Source organism: Vigna radiata, chromosome 7 (genome assembly GCF_000741045.1).
Source record: "Vigna radiata var. radiata cultivar VC1973A chromosome 7, Vradiata_ver6, whole genome shotgun sequence".
NCBI lineage: Eukaryota > Viridiplantae > Streptophyta > Magnoliopsida > Fabales > Fabaceae > Vigna > Vigna radiata.
This window is the reverse complement of record NC_028357.1, coordinates 26,851,148-26,870,521: the sequence shown is the minus strand read 5'-3', so window position 1 is coordinate 26,870,521 and position 19,374 is coordinate 26,851,148. Positions and strand designations below refer to the sequence as shown.

Here is a 19,374-nt window from a genome sequence, read left to right as displayed (position 1 = left end):
ATCTTCTAAACCTAAATAAGAGAAGTATCTAATTTCATATTAACTAAAGGATAAATTAATATTGATTAATTTCGCTAATCTTAATTTATAACATTTTTTTATAAGATTTCTTACTAGAATTTATAAAATAATAAAAATATTTTTTACTTATATTTAAGTGAGGAAACAAGATTAGTCTAAAACTACATTGGGAGAAAAGGAGCTTCACCTAACCTCTTAAATATGTCTGTCCTAACTCCAAAGACTGTGTGGATAATTGCTTCTGCACCTATGCTTTGACATAAATGCTTCTCTTTTTTCCCTCCCTTTTTTTTTTCTGAAGAAATAAAGAGATGATACTTTTTCTATTTCTTTTTCAAGATTGGATTTTTATTTTTTAAAATTTAAGATAATATTAATTATTTTAATTTATATATATGTGTGTGGTTTTATTGTAACATAAATACTACAAAAGATCTTTAAATTATTTTACTAATATAAAATGTTATTTTTAAATATATTTTTAGTTATTGTAAATCAAATTTTTATACTTTTTATTTTTAATTTTTCTTGTTTTTTGTTCTTTTTAGTCTTTTGATAACTATTCTTATTTGACATTAAAATGAAAATGGCTAAAAACTATTTTAGCTTCTTCTTTTTTTAATGTAATTTCATTTTATAGATAAAATATACTTTTATGAAATTTTAATTTTTGCGTTTGTTACCTAATGTAAGTTCGTAGTAGTTTTTCTGTTTTAAAAATAGTGTAATGATTAAACTTAAATAAGGAAATATTAAACAATAATTGTATAAAGAAATTGCATAACATTAAAGAAAAATGAGATAATTTACTGAGCTTGGGAAGAGACAAGAAAAACTAATAAATTATAAATCCAAACATTGCTTTAAATAATATCTGAAAAACCTCTATAATTAATTTACATAATTTAGTTACTAATCACGTTTAACTTATAAATCAGTCGAGCACGTTCTTTACAAGCTTGAGAAAATTAGTGATTACCAAACATATTCAAGCCATGATTTAAAAATCTAGTTACTATCAATTGCTTTCGTTTTTTCCATTTGTACTGCTTTTGAGTTTGGGTTGAATATTACCCAATTACGCTCTCCTATAATAACCAATACAATTTTTTTTTAAATATAATTAATCAAAAAAAGCGCAAATAATCTTTGCATTGACTCCATCTCTGATAATGACATTCGTATAAATCAATTTTAATGTTGATTTGTACTTAGCCAGGTTAGAGATTACTTTTAGAACATATTTAATTTAGTTTTTAAACATGAGTTATGAATTTGACTTTTGTAAAAAAGAAAACACGTTGACATATTTATCTGATAAATACATATATTTTAAAACCAAATTTTATCTAGTTTTAAAACATGAGATAAGAATTTGATTTTTGTAAACAAAAAAGTGACATATTTATCTGAAATTTATTTATTTATAATCTCGTGTATATTATGGTTATTTTAAGAAGTCAACGAATTTAATTATAAATTTATTTACTATCCTACTATTATATTCATTATATTATATTAATTACTAGATTGATATACGTAAGAAAACATTACTATTAAAATTATAAAAAATAATTAAATTCTAACAAAATATTAATGATACAAATCATAAAGACCATACATAAATCTATACTTAAAAATATTTAACAAACGAAATATGAATAAGAATTTTCTGAAAGACTTGTATTAAGAATTTTCTATTTTAAACTAACATTAATTCAATCAAGTAATAAATCATAATGTACATGGAGAACATTGTCCTCGGAGAAGAGACATTCTCGTTGTATATGACAACAAAATTATATGTTTCTCTCAATATACAACAATTTGTGAAATTAATCAAATATACAACAATTTGTGAAATTAATCAAGTCTAACAGGATATTTTATCCTTATAAACATCAATGTCTTAAAAGATAATATAAAACAAGATAATATAAAACATAAGATTGAAAATTATGTTTGTTTTGGATATAAGAGAGACTTAAAAATCAATTTTAAAATAAAAAAATTGTAATCAATAAAAGAAATTGTAAAACAATCTTTATCCATAAATAATATTTATCTCTAAAATTAACATTGCTTAAAAAATTAGCAATAATAGGATTTTATTTTAATTATTTATTTTAAAATTATATTAAATATTTTCAACAATCATCCACGTAATATAAAAAATAAAATGAAACAAAATATATCATATTTTAAAACAAAATATTGTATTTCAGCATATGGAATTTTTTAAATTTGAACCTCATACTTAATGTTTATAAACTTTTATTCGAGGAAATATAGAAATTTAATTGTCTTGAGTTATATCTTCTATAACTAGGTTTTAATAACTAACATAGACAATATAGGTGTACATTTCAAGTTCTAATCAATAGTTGCATGTTATAACCTTGTGCATGTAACTTGTTTAATGAGTGTTGCTTGGAGACCTGTTCATGTCTCGCAATAGTGGTCTCATCACCACACTTACTAAGTAAACCTTCAAAGTATGTGTGACAAAAGGAATTAACCTGACTCATTTAAGCTCGATCCAATGTTGACCGACTATAAATGAGTTGGTCTACTAATTGAAAATGAGTTGAAATTTATAATCAGTATGTAACTTACTAGACTGGTCCGTTAATTTTTGTTTTTATTTTCGTTTTGTTATCGAAAATCTAATATAACATAGAGACATATTAAAATTTTTTAATTCTTACATGAAAACAGGTTTAAAAAAACTATTGATTTATAAAAAAAATAATAATTTAAACTTGGAAGGAAATAAAATAGTAGTTGAAATCACGTAAAAGAAAGACGAAATACAAAGCAATAGGATATTAAATTCTACACAAACAATAGAAAAAATGAAAAGGACATTGCCTATTCATCATGTGTAATTTTATTGGCCTACTAATATTTATGTACTTGTTTATTATTTTTCTAAAAGAAAAAGTTAAATAAACATATTTTTCAATCAGTTCAACTTTTTTAAATAATACTCCGTTTAAATGTATATAATGGGTAAAAATATCAGATTCAAAACTTAATAATAATAATAATAATAACTTTATTATTATTATTATTATTATTATTATTATTATTATTGCAAATTTGAGTACAATTGCAAAATTTCCCCCTTTCAAATCCCAATTAGCTTGTTTTTACTTGAGTGCAATTGTTAGAAGTGGGTTTTAGGTCTAACTCAACCCCACAAAACCGGCTTACAAGGTATCAGAGCTATGATTAGAGCCTATCCTAGCGATATTTGTTGGGCAGATTGTTCCACCCATTATTGGGCCGTTATCGGACCACCCATTAATATCTTGCCTCACGCTCGAGATGTATATACCTCGGCGTGAGGGGGGTGTGTTGGAAGTCCCACATCGACTAGAGATAAGGCCAATTTATAATATATAAGTGGGGTGCAGACCTCACTTTACAAGCCGGTTTTGTGGGGTTGAGTTAGGCCTAGAACTCACTCCTAACAGCAATTGCAATTTTTTTCCGTTTTCAGCTAACGTAAAAATAAAGGATAACTATGTTTTCTTTCTTTTTGTAATCTAATTAGTTCTAAACACAACTTCTACGGATTACAATTTCAACAACGAGTGGAAGCAAATTGTTAGTTTCGATGTCTTAACTAAGATTTTCTATAAACACTTATTTGTTAATATATATTTTGATGAAAATGAATTATATAAAATAGTCATAAAGTGGTTTTAGTATTTTACAATTTAGATTAAACGACGATATACCATTAAATTTTGCTGTCATTAAAATAAACAGTAAGATACATAAATGATAACTCAGTACTCGGTATTTGTATTAGTGCACTAAATTCAAAACTGAGATATGGTATTTAAAAATAAATAAATAAAAGCAATTAATCGCATTGAATATAGGTCGACATTCACTAATGAAATTTAAATTTGAAAATGTAATAGATGCAGACATTTTATATATGATTGTATTAATTTTTTCATCTCACATTTAAGTACGTTAGACGCATACATACCAAACGCGACGTTATAGAAAAGAAAACGTACAAGTGCATTAAATAAGCAACTAAACTTTACTATCTTTAGCGTTAAGTAGTTCCCTCATTATCACCATCCAGGTTTATTTACATTACATGAAGAATATCACCACTCATCACTTATTTAGTACAATCACATCACTATACATTCAAAATTTAATTTAATTATTAATCATGAGACTAAAATAAAAAAATAGTAAATTTATATATATTTTTTTAAATTGTCCTAATTAGTTTGTAACATTCAAGAGCTTACAACTTATGACATTCACAATATTCTAAAATATATAAGGGCTTTCAAAAATTTATTATCTAGTCAATTTATAGAAAATAATATTTAGATCTACATTATTAACACGACCCTGTAATTATTCTAAATCTCTGAAGTTGGTAATATACACGCTAGAAAAAAATATTGAGTATTAATCTGTGTTGAAGAAACAAAATTATTTAAAATAGCGTAGACTCGATGTGCATCAACGTGAGGTTGTCGTTTGATATAATTGTATATTTAAATATTATTCATGACAAAAAAAATTGCATAAAACGGTGATTACTTTTACATGTTCATTATCTTGTTTGATTAGTTAAATAATATTGTATCTAGATGATTTCGACCTTTCCTAGTATTTTTCTGACTTTACTAATATTTCTTATCAAAAATAGCTTATAACTTGAATTCATATGATTCATAACCCAAATCATCATGGTTTAAAAAGTTATATTACATTGGTTTAAAATCTCTTCATCACTTATCATCAACGAAAGAAAAAATTAATACAAGAAGAAAAAAAATTAATAAAAAGAGGGAATGTTTAATTATAAAAATAGTAAAAGAATAAGTTATTTTATTTATTTATTGTCATGGTTTAATTATTACTATTATTATACTAAAAAGTAAAAACAAAAATGAAAATAGATACTCAATACGAAAACGCATGCATCACAATAAGAATAGGACTACTAATTATAAATTATAATAATGTGTTAACATGTGGTAACGTGATGAACAAGGTATGGCAGACGTGTGTTTGAAATTTTGTAATTTTAGTTTTGATTGCAAAAGCGTTGACCAAACTGTGATTTTAAACCAATATTTTTTTGACAGAGATTGTTTCTGAACTCGATAATGAAAACTAAAATACAGATCAACTTCATCATATTCTTTTATAGTTTTTTGGGTTCCATTTCCGATTTCTCGATACTTTGTCTCTTCCAGAAAATTAAATATATAAATAAAGAAAGAAAGAAATCGATGTTGTTGATCTGGCTCAATAAACAACATCCTCAAGCACAAGACACTGACACAAAAAGTCTACTATTTTTAAATTCAACAAAACTCAATCAACGTTGTTCCTTCCAAAAAAAAAAATACATCATTAGAGGTTAAGTTGCTTCATAGGTTCATTTGTGTTGAATGTTGGATCTAGAATGTTGAATCTAACAATAAGCTTCTTCCATGCTCATCTGGATCAAATCAAAGATTCGTTTTTAAATTTTCTCTCTTTTAGCTTTAAGGGCCTTCAGGAATAGATTCTTTCTAATTTCAATACTACTAAATTGAATTTGAAACTTAAAAGCAACGCCTTTGGCTTTGAGCCAAAAACAAAAGCAAAAAAAAAAATTAAATTTCCAAATTTTATAAAAGTATCTAAATTAAAAAATGATCTATGAAACATCTGATATGGAATATTACTATATTATACATCAACCTTACATGAGGCAACATTAAATAACTTCACCTAACGTTTTGCAAGTAACAAGGGTTTGGGGGGAAAATTCATTACTGCTTTTCCGCTGAGATATGTAAGAAAACACGGAAACTAACTTTTTCTAAAAAAATTGAAATAAAGTTGGTGAATTTATAGTGTTATGAATGATGACTTTATTGATTCTTACAATGATTATACAAAAAATAGTTTTTAATCAGTTATTAGCATAGAGAATTCATATTAAACCTTTTTTTTTATGGTAGTAATTATTCAAGAAAAGAAATATGAAGAACAATGAATAATGGAAGGAGGTGGTGGGTGTGATCCCATTGAGGGGTTGGAAGCTTTGAACTTTGTGGTTTGCCCAGTTGGACAGATTACAGCTTTTACAAGCCAGCTGATTATTTGACTTTTAACCATGACTTCAGCCTGTGGGTCCTACCACAACATAGACAAAAAGGGACCTCATTTCTTAAATAATTTATGCAAAATCGAAAAATCATTTTAATATTACTAACAAGTTTGGTTTTTGCGAGAGTCAATGTCCCTTCTCCCTGGATTCCTAGCAACTATTGTTTTTCTAGAGTTGAAACATTGTAGAGAGAGAGAGAGAGAGAGAAAAGGGGAGAATGGGAGTTGCTCTGAATTGAATCGAAATCACTCTTTTTCTTTTGTCTACTTTATCTTTTCTTTTCTTTTTGGTTTTCAATTTAAGAAAATACTAGTACAGTAGAGAGATATCAAACGGGTTTATTTTGGTTTTACTTTGTAAGTAAAAGAGAATTTGATGTGGGGTGCTTTGCTTTAATTATGCTGCAGTGAACTGAAGAGAGAGAGAGAGGGAGAATAGAGAGACAATCTTCCTTCACCTTTGATGGCTATTCAGGTGTTTTGTGGAGTGTGTCTTGCTACTGATTGAGCTTCAGGGATTCTATTACATGTAGTTTGATTAAACCCATTTCTCTTATTATTATTTTGTTTTTCTATTTTTGGGGTCTTGTTGCTGTGAGCTGCCTTGCAAATTTTGGGATCTGGGTTCTAGGGTTTGAGCTTTTGACTTTCTCTCTCTTTCTGTTTCTTTTCGTTCGTTACCGTTCTCTCTCCTTCTCTGAGAAACTGGGTGTTGAATTCTATTCTGGGTTGTGGACAAAATAGAAATTTTCTTTTTCTTTGTTGATTTTCTAGTTAAATGTTGAGCTGAGTTGTTTGCTTATCTTTCAAAAACAAAAATCTCATGTTTCAGAGATTAGATTGTTGGGGAGGTGTGGTCTTTAAAGATTCCAGATTCCTTATCTTTTGTTGGGGAAGCTCTTGAAGCTGAATTTGTTGTAGATTGATGTGATGGGCTAAAGTAAACCCTGTTGTTCTGTGTTGTTTGAAGTGTGGGAAAGAATCTGAGATTGGTTTGTGTGAGAAGAGGAGAAAGGAGCATGCATCTGTCACTATGGAAGCCCATTTCTCACTGTGCTGCACTGATCATGGACAAGAAGAGCAGGAGNAAAGATGAATCCAATGTTGACATCAAGAGAAACCCATCAATGCTTCGGAAGCTGCAAGAGAACAAGCTCAGGGAAGCCCTTGAGGAAGCTTCTGAAGATGGCTCACTCTCTAAATCTCAAGACATAGACCAGCCGGACTCTGCTGCCAACCAAGATGATGGCCTTGGGAGATCCCGATCGCTTGCCAGGCTGCACGCCCAGCGCGAATTCCTTCGAGCCACCGCCCTTGCGGCNGAGCGCATCTTCGAGTCTGAGGAGGAAATTCCCAGCCTACCGGAAGCATTTTCCAAGTTCCTTACCATGTACCCCAAGTACCAGTCCTCTGAGAAGGTTGATCAGTTGAGGTCTGATGAGTACTCACATTTGTCCCCCAAGGTATGCCTTGATTACTGTGGTTTTGGACTCTTCTCTTTTGTTCANACAATTCATTACTGGGAGTCTTCTACGTTTAGCTTGTCTGAGATTACTGCAAATTTGAGTAACCATGCTCTTTATGGTGGTGCCGAGAGAGGAACTGTGGAGCATGATATAAAGACTAGGATCATGGACTATTTGAATATACCCGAGAATGAGTATGGCCTTGTTTTTACTGTNAGCAGAGGATCAGCTTTTAAACTTCTTGCTGAATCATACCCTTTTCATACAAACAAAAAGTTGTTGACCATGTTCGACCATGAGAGCCAGTCCGTTGCTTGGATGGCTCAGAGTGCTAGGGAGAAAGGTGCTAAAGTGTACAGTGCTTGGTTTAAATGGCCAACCCTCAAACTCTGTTCCACTGATTTGAGAAAACAGATTTCCAACAAGAAGAAAAGGAAGAAGGATTCGGCTACCGGTCTTTTTGTGTTTCCAGTTCAGTCTAGAGTGACTGGGGCTAAGTATTCGTACCAGTGGATGGCCTTGGCCCAGCAGAACAACTGGCATGTCTTACTGGATGCCGGTTCATTGGGCCCCAAGGACATGGATTCGCTTGGCTTGTCCCTCTTTCGGCCAGATTTTATAATCACTTCATTTTACAGGGTTTTTGGATATGATCCCACAGGCTTTGGCTGTCTTCTGATCAAGAAATCGGTGATGCAAAGCCTTCAAAATCAGTCTGGTTGTACCGGGTCTGGAATGGTGAAGATTACTCCGGAGTTTCCAATGTATTTGAGTGATTCTGTAGATGGCTTGGATAAATTTGTTGGAATTGAAGACGATGAAATCAGTGGGTTGGGGGACAAGACTNCTGAAACTCGTCAGGGAACACAGTTGCCTGCCTTTTCTGGTGCNTTCACATCTGCTCAGGTCAGAGATGTGTTCGAGACTGAAATGGATCAAGACAGCTCTGAAAGAGATGGAACCAGCACCATATTTGAGGAGACGGAGAGCATATCTGTTGGAGAGGTGATAAAGAGTCCGGTGTTCAGTGAGGACGAGTCATCGGACAATTCATTTTGGATTGATTTGGGTCAGAGTCCATTGGGGTCTGATGGTGCAGGTCAATCGAATAAACACAAGATAGCTTCCCCACTACCTCCTTTCTGGTTCAATGGGAGGAGGAACCAGAAGCAGCCTTCACCAAAACCAACATCCAAGATGTATGGCAGCCCGATGTACGATGACAGAGAGGTAAACCTAGGTGCTCACGAGGACCGCCGTGTGCTGTCATTTGATGCGGCTGTTCTGATGTCACAGGAACTTGACCGAGTCAAAGAGGTGCCTGAAGAAGAGCAGGTGGAGGAAGTTGATCATTATTCAAGAAATGGTAATGGGTCTGATCATCTGCATGTGGATGAGATCCTGGAAGAACCTGGAACCAGTGGAGCGGTCAATAATGGGTCTTGGCTGAACAATTCAACTTCTCTTGCTCGGCATCAAAGCTTGGAGAATGGGTCTACTTCGGAAATATGTGCTGATGTCAAAGAGAGTGCCATAAGAAGGGAAACAGAAGGTGAATTCAGGCTGTTGGGTAGGAGAGAAGGGAATCGTTATGGCGGGGGTAGGTTTTTTGGTTTGGAAGAGAATGAAGCGACCAGCAGGGGAAGAAGAGTGTCATTTAGCATGGAAGATAATCGTAAAGAGTACCTTAGCCAGACCTTAGAACCGGGAGACGTATCTGCAACTAGCTTTGATGATGAAGAGGCGACCAGTGATGGAGAATATGGTGATGGACAGGACTGGGGCAGGAGGGAACCAGAGATAACGTGTCGTCATATTGACCATGTTAACATGCTTGGTCTCAATAAAACTACACTTAGACTTCGGTTTTTGATAAATTGGCTTGTTACCTCGTTACTGCAACTGAAGTTGCCTGCTTCTGATGGCGGTGAAAAAGCAAGTCTTGTCCACATATATGGTCCTAAAATAAAATATGAAAGAGGTGCAGCTGTGGCTTTCAATGTGAGGGACAGAAGTAGGGGGCTAATTAATCCAGAGATTGTTCAAAAGCTTGCTGAAAAAGAAGGAATCTCTCTTGGTCTTGGTTTTCTGAGTCATATACAGATTCTTGATAGCTCAAGACAGCATCGTGGAGCTCCTAATCTAGAAGACACAACTCTTTGTAGACCAATGGAGAATGGTCGGCGTGATGGAAAAGGTAGCTTTGTTAGGCTTGAAGTTGTGACGGCTTCACTGGGCTTTCTGACGAATTTTGAGGATGTATATAAATTGTGGGCTTTTGTGGCTAAGTTTCTCAACCCAGCATTTATCAGAGAAGGCGGTCTTCCTACTGTTCAAGAAGGTTCTGAGACATGAGATGGTAAAGTTTGTCGCAACTTTAATCAATTTTGGAGACTGAACATGAAGGTTATTTGTGAGAAGTTGCCAAAAGGGGCAGCATGCAGAGCTGCGGGAAGAATGAATTGATTGATGAGGATTTGTGAGATCCTTCAATGACGCAAACTTATTTTCTGCATCAAAGCAAGATAGGGCAAGCGGGGTGGATTTGTTAATTCATGTTTCTTGTTGCTTACATTTTTATTATTTTTCCCTTTAGTTTTTTGAGCTGCATGTAGAGTTGGCTTTAGATATCTATTACATATTGGGAAGCCATGGTGTACTTTGAAGCAATACTGTATGAGTAGAACTTCTACTGATATATACTTAGCTTCCATTGCATACAAAAGGATTTCCAACTTCTGTAAAAATGTAGCGTTCATTGTCATGCTATACTTTATCATACTATCCTTTGTCCTCTCGCTTTTCTGACATTTTTTGGTCCTAAATGTTGGTGTAATTTTGGGCATTTAACTCGTGGAAATGGAATCAGTCAAACAAAGTGGAACGAATGTGGCGATGAATATGCCTTGGAACATTGTTTTTCACTTTTCTTTTTACTCCCTCAGTTATTTTGTATACAACTCAATCCTAAACTCTACCTTTAATGTTTTTCTACTAATTGAAAAGGATTATTGTTAAGGAGAGTTGAAAGAACAAGAATCGACAAGTTGATCAATATATATGAATCCTTTTTAGCTTAACTTGCTGTTCCTGTTTCGTGTACAATCCCCACAGATCGCAAACAGTGGAGATTGTCAAATTACGCTGTATTGGAAGTAAAATTCAATCTGTGTGATGGTATGGTTAGGAAATGCCAGTTTCTTATGCTTGGTGGTTCTGTGCTCTCTACCCTTGAAAGTTTGAATACCTCTTGACTGATGTGGTTTAATAAGATAAGTAGATGATTGCATTATTTTTATATAATTATTAACAATAAATTAATAAATGATTAATTGGCTCTGCACCTTTTTATTCTATTGATGCGATCCTCTGTTTGAACCCTATTAAGTTATATATATCTTTGGGTTGGCTTTTTTCTATGTATCTTTTTATTGGGGTGTGAATCATAGCTGAACCTCACCCACTAAGTTTTGTTTCAGAAGAATAGAGGTTTTATGATGATTTTCCATCCAGCGGTCGACAAATCAGTGAGCCCTCAATTAGTTCTTTTCTTTTCTTTTTTCAATCATTGATGTACTGAATGCCAACCTGTGATATGTGATGATGTGAAGAAAAATCATATGATGCGTGTTAAAAGTTGATGAAGGAAAAATAGTTTTCTAAATGAATGAGAAAAGAGAAAAGACCGCACACATACGATTTTTTTTAAATATTAAATCGCAACTTCGAAAGGTTTAAGGGTATTTTTAATGAGTAATTTATTCCATTGTTTTTCAAGCTCAGCATTGGAGTCAGGAGTGTGCCACTTCCCAAAATGAGTTAACGAAAATGACGAGTTCTGACGTCAAAATAAATTGATCTGCTACATTTGGGATAGCCTCATGATGATTTATGGGATATTTCGACTACGCAAATTCAAGTTGGGCTGTAATATTTTATTAGATATGACAAAACTTAATTGATCGATTTGAAGATCATTCATGCGATCTTACTATTGTCGAACGTGGGAAAAGATCATGGTGCAATACGATTACAAAATCTTTTATATGAAAAAATTCCGTGAGCTTAAGACATGCGTGCACGCGTGGATACCACCATGAACAACAAAATTGCACTGTGCTCTTTGTTAAACGATGATGCAAAGTAACATTTACATGTAATGCTGCACTTCAAATTACATGATAAATCAGTAATTTTCCTGTGTCAATTTGTTCAGTACATTTGCAGCAGATCCGAAGTAGGTTTGATGGCTATAAGCCAGAATATTGGATGGCAAGTATTTCCGAGCAGAACTCCTGACTATCTAAGATTCCATCATCTTGATGAGAAATGTACTCTCCAATGCCGATTCCTTGGACTGCAAATAACGGTTTTCTTCTACTAAATCTGTGGTCAAATTCAACAATATTGGCCGCTTTGGGTCGTATATTGAGAGGTCACGAACTCGTGCAACCCATTTTGCTGCTTCCCATACCCCAAACCTGAGTCATGAAATAAAAGCCAAGGTTCATTAGCACGGCATAACCTGTCTGAATATAGGTTCATAAGCAGCTTCAAAGAATATTCGCATCAAAGACCTAGAGTGTGGATTTTCTCGCTTAAACGAACTGAATCCGATAAGAAAATGTAAAAAATTACATTAACATAAGCGAGACTTTTTGCATAAGGGTTGAGTTTATGAAATCCAACACTAACATCTCTATATCATATTCGTTACATCTTTTCGGTGGTTCAAAATCCACTTCAATTTAGAGTTTAATTTTTTAGTTACTAAATTTTATTTTTGAAGTAAAATAGCAGATGTACATTTTTTTTTGCACCCTTATATTAATAAACAAATGTCTACAACTTAACACCACACTAGTCCCTTGGAATTCGGTACTTGGATTTAAAAGTTCATTTTACTATTTGTAGACTTTGTATACTTGCCCAAATTCTTAACCGCGACAGTCCCTGCAAAGTAATAGACAGCTTAGAGTACCTTCAGATGGTCGATAACCCGGGTGAAGAAATTGTGATTTTCACTTATTCCGCATGTACTTAATCCTATTCCTTGGTCAGATCAGACCCAAATTAAATGATGAAGATATTTTTTCAAAGACTAGAAACGCAAAAAGAAAAAAGCTTCTCTACTTATATTGGGGGTGAAAGCAATTCATAGACAACTTACGCAAACATTACGCTAGACATTCTCATTTTGTATGACGCCATAGAAAAAAACCAAGCTTACAGAAAACAAGTCCACATACTAGCAATCAGAAAACACAATGATGCCTATGCATTCAACATTTTACATATGAATAAACCACTGCAAATTCACTAGGCCATTGCCAATAAATCCGGTATCCAGAAAAATAAAGGAAGCTCACACATACAAAATGAATATCAATCTCTAAAGTATAAACCAATGTAGCTTTTATTCAAGGCAGAAGGGAAAATAAGATGAGGTTTGGATATTAGCATAGAGCAAATACTCAAGTATTATATCATACAATGTAGTTATAATTTAAAATACAACTTACTATAAATAACATAAAAACAGTTTATAAGAATATAAATGTAAATCCTAACAAAGTTTCTAAGATGGATACACATCCAACACCATTTCAGCAGCTACTTTGAACTGTATATATTTTGGTTCACTTTGAACATAAGCGCCTTCATTCTTTACAAAAATACTACTCAATCAACACCATAGAAAACTTGGATCCGATGTTAGGAAGTTATGTAACGATATAAACAACGTACCTTGTATTAAAAGATGATGTTACTAATATAGCTGGATAAAGGACATCCTTTCGTATATTATCATATGGAGAATATTCTCGAATTGCAAGAAAATCATCGTGATCCCCAGGGTAGCCAAACTCTTCATAATCAACAGCTGTAAGAGGCAAGGTGGGATACAGTAGAGTGTTGGTAGCATCTAAAAAGGGAACCTACAGAAGAAACCATACAAAAAGTTAATTTAGTATTTGAAAAAAAATATTTAAGGTGGAGCCTAAGTAAACCAAAACCTGAAAGCAGGCAAACATTCTTAAACACCTTCAAGACAGCAGCACGAAATAAATCAGGAAAACGATTAATGGCAGAAGCAACCAAAAGTCCTCCAGCACTATATCCCCAACCAGCCAATTTGTTTTCATGGACAATATCATTTTCGATGAGAAATTTGGCACAAGAGATGTAATCATTGATTGAGTTATGTTTCTTTGTGCGTCTCCCATCATTATGCCATTTCTTACCATAACCACCTCCACCTCTGAAACATGGCAACAAAACTATCATATAAAGAACAAGACATTGGAGAAAATACCATTTACAATAAAGAATATTCCTATGAATATGAACTCAGTACATGGTCACTAAATAATGTGAATCCTACCTAACATCAGCATATGCCACAACCCAACCTCTATCTAGGAGGCTTTTTACTTCACTGCGCCACCGTTTATCGAGTAATTCACCATAAGCTCCATGTCCATGCAAGATCCCTGGTTTTTTAGCCTGTGTCTTATTGTTACGTGAAAAAACAATAGTCAAAGGAATAAAAAGTCCATCAAATGAAGGGACCTCATATTGTTCACAGGCATAAAACTCAGACAGGTCATTCCACAAGTGGTCATCTTCAAAGCTAGCATTCACAGGATTGGAGTGTTTGGAATTTGAGGACTCCATACTAATACTTGCAGAATTTTTACCATAGAGTATTCTTGTCCGGTCATGTAGCATGTTTTGTTGTTGAATGATGTTCCACTGACCCGTAGCCAGGTCATAATCAACCACAGCATCTGGCATCTGCAAGAAACTAGCGATGAACATATTGGGATTTGATGATCAGGTTTTTCTTCTAGGTTGAAATACAAATGTACTATGTAAATTGTAATATGTGTTGAACTCTTAGCCTAGTAGTATATAAACACAGGGATGCTATCCTATAAGATTGAACAAGTGACCTCCTACGACCACAAACATAAAGATACAGATATATAAAAAGCAGTACTGAGTATATTACAAATTGGAATATTAGCCAGAAAGACCTAACAAGGAGGTAAGAGGAAGAAAAACCTTGAAACAACAAAAATCAATTTACCAGGCTTACAGGTAAATATACATCATGAAGTTTTTCTGGAAACTCAAACTTTTAAAACTTCTCAAAATTTCCTTGGATTCATATTTAACAGGGCGAGTGAATGGTCATTCAAAATGGATATGATATGATACGAAGGTAGAGATATGTTAACAGAATTGTGAAGAGAAACCATCTTCAGAAATTAACATTAAAAAAAAAAATCATTCACATACCACTGGTGATGATATAATGAAGCGTGTGACAGAAGAGAAAAAGTCATAGTTTGGTCCAGGCGAAATTTGGCAAACATGTTTTGGAAGTGACAAGTACTGTAGGTCCAGCTTCCTCAGTTTGAGTGACCCCTATCACAAAAATAAGATGGTTTACGTAATTGAACGAGAATATAAACCAAAATTACATCAAGAGTTTATCTGTAGTAGATATAGTAAATTATCTTCCATTACCTTCCCAAAGGGCAATGGTAGTCCAACTGAACAAAGTTGAACTTTTTTACCTTCCCTTACAATGAGTGCTAAGTACTTATCACTAAAATCAACATCCTCAATAATCAAATCTGGGTCATCCACTAATACCTCCTGCAGTTCATGAGACCGAATATAACATGTAAGGCAAAGCAAATTGTCACATGCAAGTTAACTAAGAAAACATGAAAATTAGCGGTATTAAGAAAATATCTCACTGTATCGAATAAACCAGTTTTCCTTATAATATAAAAGAGGAACAAAATCGAAACAAGCTAACTACAGAGAAAAAGAAAATGTGATGCTCCAAACTACCTCCCATTTTCTTGTACTTGAAGAATCATCCACCAAACTACGAAGAAGATAATGATAATCAACTGATTGCCCCCCTTTGGGAGCATCTGTAAATAAATAAAGGTAACCTTGGTGATGTTCAATTGTGCAATGTGCTATAGCATCACATTCCCAAACTAGTTTCAGGCCAGACAACGGTTCAGCTGCATTTATTAGAAAGACCTAGGAAATGGTTAGAATTCTTATCCAATACAAAAGGATTTTAAGTTTTCAGAGTTCCTAGCAAAGATCTTTTACCTTTGATGATGTGGGAGAAAATGTATTCACAGTCACGTATTGGAAGTCCTTTGTGTGCCTAATATTAATATGAACACTTTCATCTGACTCTTCCAAAAGCAAAACATCTTCATCAGTGGATCCAATCAGACTGTAGTAGATACTGCAACAACAAGCGGAGTGATGAAATGAAGGAAGATCACATAAACTTCAACGTTCGCAATGATAAGGTAAAGTAAAAACTAAGGGATTCTTTTAAAGACGCAACTTAGATGCAATCGCTAATAAATGTTTACACATTAAAGATTAACACAGGTTACTGAGATAAAACTTCAATTGTGATATAAATTTTATTTTCTTTTAATTCTGCCAAGCCATCAAATGATTAAAAAACAATTCACCCACCGGTAAGGCCTCATCTTTTGATCTGTCACAACATAAAGCAATGCATGTCCATCTTTAGCCCACGCCAAGTTCGAAACTCTTTCTGCCTGAGGCTTACTGCACAATGAACCTGAATTCAAATTTCTCACGGATAATTTAAAGTAGTCGTTTTCTTTATCATACATAGTGTAAGCAAGAAACTGATGATTAGGTGAAACTTCAGAGAGTTCCTCATAAGCATAACCTACAAAAGTCAGGTTAAACAAAATGTCAGCACTCCATAACACTAAAAACTAATATCAAAGGTAAGATGTGATTCATTTGACATTCCAAAGGCAAGTTTGCCAGACAACAATGAGTAAACACTAATTGTTATCGTGTTCCATAATGAGTAAACACATCTGGGTAATGTTCTCGTGTTCGATACGACCAACAACAATGAGTAAACACTAATTGTAATCCTTAAACTTGTGATACAGTATCACAATAGTCACTAAAATTAGAAAAATGCAAATAAATCCTTAAAATTGAAATTTGTTAGTGACATTAGTCCTTTTATTGTGACATAAAAGATAGTAAGTTATAAAATTTGGTGACTACAATTAAAAGAAGATATACATTTCAGTTATTGAAATAACGAGAATTTCAATTTCATGGATCAATTCGAAAATTTCCAATCCCAGCTATGACACCTCACTAATTGAAGGGCTAAAACGGGAGTTTAGTGTAAGAACAATTGTTAGGATATAGAGATACATTCTGACAGCATCCTAAAATGAGGGTTTTAATTTAAAAAAAGGTGAGAATTGTTCTCCCTTGTACACCATTTTAGCGATATGACTGGTTCAGTCAACTTACGATCTGGAACAGTGACTGCATAATTTACCTCCAAACCTCTCGGCTTCTAGATTATAATCAACGAGCTTCTGCTCAATGGCTTTACCCGTAGTGAAATCGAACCCTGCGGGGGGATACTTATGGGAAATGAAATCATCGTTCAAGCTAGCCAATCTTCGGCAGAGGATGGGATAGGGTTTGGCCTCTTCGACGCGGCGGTAGTAGAGCCAGGGGCCCCAACGAAGGGGAGGGGTGGAGAGGTCAAAGGGCATGCGAGAGGCCATTTCGAAGTGGAGCTTGTTGAGGAGTTTCTCTGAGTCAGACATGACGGCCTCACTGTACTTCTCCTCTTGCTCCATGTACACGTCCATGTGACGCATCGCCACTTTGTCGCTCACCTTAGACATCCAGCTGTAAGGGTCTTCCCACGTTATGCCATTGAAACTGAACTTCTGCGGCTTCTTCGGGGCCTTGGGTGGAGTCGGTGGCGCCGCCGCCTTGTAGTGGCGCCGAGCCACGTATGCCAAACGGAGCAGAGGGCGCATAGGTCGACTTGTGATAAGGATTTACCTCATCACATAACATAAACCCCTGCTTTGTTTTTCTAAGCCGTACCATTTTTCCCTTTCCCTTTCTCCCAAACAATAATATAAAATTTAGATTAAACATATATAATTCAATTACTCCTCAATTCTGCATAAAAAATTATTAAATCAATATTTTATGCATTAATTCAACCTAAAATGTAATTTATGTCAAAGATGACATCTTATAAAATTTTAATTGATTCTTATATAGGATAATCTTAATTTCATCATCCTAATGTGATGTTTTTTTAAGATAAATATATTTCTCAACTCAAAATCAAAAGTTTATTTTTCCTTATATATTATTTATCTTATTTATATCTTATATTTTTAATTTTTTAGACATTTTGAATCAAACAGATTACATATATTTACTTATTTAATTATAAAATGAAAACAATTTTATTTATTTTAATTAAATTTCAAGAAGATATTATATGAAGAACTTCAATCATAATTATACCATCACATATATAGTTACAAAATAAATGTATCTTTTAAATCTTGATTTACCTCTTGTCAATTTGAAGAATTGCAATGGTGGTTTAAGTGAGGAATTCTACCACAAAAGCCCTTAATCAATCTCTTCTAGATAATTTCGATTTTTGTTTTTTTGTTAGGAGGTAATATGGTTCATTTCTCTCAACATGCGATCTTCATTCTTTCTTGTTGAAATCTTTTTTAGAGAAGATGCTAAAGGTATGTATTAAAAGATTATGCTATGTCTTAAAAGATGATCGGAATCTTTGACTTTGTAGCGAGAGTGATTTTGAGTGTAAAAATGTCTAGAGGAAAAGAGTAGTGCTAGGTAAAATCCTAAAAGATAAAGGAAGCTAACCATTTAAGTTATTTTTTTAATATTGATGTTGTCGATAGAAAGTGAAAAATTTAAATGATCATGGAAAATGTATATTTGAATTTCATGCACGGTTAAAAGTCTTAAATGTAAAAAAAAAAAAAATTATTTGTTGAGATGTTGAATGATAAATACAAGTTTAAATTTATTAGTCTACATGCTTGATTTTGGTGAATAATTTCAATAAAAGATGTGTTTTATATGAATCATGAATAACTGATCAATATAAATTAGATATAATATTAAGAGGGTGAGTTTTGGGATGAAATTTTGGCAAAGAAAGGTTTGAAATTGATACTATGATATAGAAATTGAAATCTTATCAGAAAATTTGGTGTAGAGATTAAATGTTTGATTGATGTCTAATATGTTGAAGTGTGATATGAGTTGTTATGTTTGTTATGATATAAATAGATAAATGGAAATATAAAGTAAAGAAAAGTTTTGAATTATCGGGGTTGTGAATGTAATTTGGAGTTGATTGATAAAAGTGAATGTAGTATTTTTGAATAAATGATAATTAAAGTATGTAGAAGTGTTTTATTGTTGTTTGGGGATGTTACGTTGGGTAACATTTTCTTTTATTTAAACTTTTTGTAAATGATAAATTCTAGAACTTTTTTGAAGTAATGATGTGTAGTTGAGTTTGTGTAGATGTAAAAATGTATTGAAGGAAATTTGAGGAGATGAGACTATTTTAACTCAATTAGTATCACGTTATACTTAAGGAGTTAGTGAGTTTAACCTGTCAATGGTTTGGTTGAAGATATTGATTCTTAGTATTGAAACACAGTATCAGGATTTGAAAATAAGCATGACAAGTGTAAAGTGTTACCATTCCATCCAATATAGAGTCTTTCCAAAACAGGTCTAAATTCATTGTCTTGTTTGAACCACTTTAAGTTGATATTTGTTTGATCCATGAGAACTATTCTTAGATCTTAATTTG

The 19,374-nt window shown here is 33.1% G+C and overlaps 2 protein-coding genes across 5 annotated transcripts; one reads left to right on the top strand and one right to left on the bottom strand.

Annotated features, from left to right (window-relative positions):
* The first annotated feature begins 6,316 nt into the window (after window positions 1-6,316).
* Window positions 6,317-10,421, top strand: LOC106768446. Of its 2 annotated transcripts, none has more exons than XM_022783318.1 (2): window positions 6,317-6,700; window positions 7,142-10,421. In XM_022783318.1, exon 2 carries the CDS (start codon window positions 7,191-7,193, stop codon window positions 9,990-9,992), a length of 2,802 nt encoding a protein of 933 aa, XP_022639039.1. In that variant the 5' UTR covers window positions 6,317-6,700; window positions 7,142-7,190; the 3' UTR covers window positions 9,993-10,421. The 2 variants fall into 2 exon arrangements, with proteins under 2 accessions (XP_022639039.1, XP_022639038.1); XM_022783317.1 differs by having other exon boundaries at window positions 7,004-10,421.
* A 1,313-nt stretch (window positions 10,422-11,734) lies between these two features.
* On the bottom strand, window positions 11,735-17,607 carry LOC106769151 (protease 2). Of its 3 annotated transcripts, XM_014654646.2 has the most exons (11): window positions 17,032-17,607; window positions 16,329-16,389; window positions 16,167-16,262; window positions 15,783-15,924; window positions 15,507-15,707; window positions 15,174-15,305; window positions 14,943-15,071; window positions 14,023-14,435; window positions 13,683-13,899; window positions 13,386-13,576; window positions 11,735-12,118 (listed from the first exon to the last, which is right to left on the bottom strand). In XM_014654646.2, the coding sequence occupies exons 1-11, from the start codon at window positions 17,525-17,527 to the stop codon at window positions 11,941-11,943; spliced, it is 2,256 nt and encodes a 751-aa protein (XP_014510132.1). In that variant the 5' UTR covers window positions 17,528-17,607; the 3' UTR covers window positions 11,735-11,940. The 3 variants fall into 3 exon arrangements, with proteins under 3 accessions (XP_014510132.1, XP_014510131.1, XP_014510133.1); XM_014654645.2 differs by having other exon boundaries at window positions 16,167-16,389; XM_014654647.2 differs by lacking the exon at window positions 11,735-12,118 and having other exon boundaries at window positions 13,388-13,576; window positions 13,655-13,899; window positions 16,167-16,389.
* Window positions 17,608-19,374: the final 1,767 nt, after the last annotated feature.

Bases quoted from the DNA above. Each gene is read 5' to 3' on its own strand.
- LOC106769151 (XM_014654645.2), bottom strand. From the start codon at position 17,527: ATGCGCCCTCTGCTCCGTTTGGCATACGTGGCTCGGCGCCACTACAAG. The intron at 15,306-15,506 runs GTAGTTTGGAGC...CATGAACTGCAG, and splicing joins CAAGTACAAGAAAATGGGAG to GAGGTATTAGTGGATGACCC. The intron at 13,577-13,682 runs GTGTTTAAGAAT...TTTCTTCTGTAG, and splicing joins TTCGTGCTGCTGTCTTGAAG to GTTCCCTTTTTAGATGCTAC.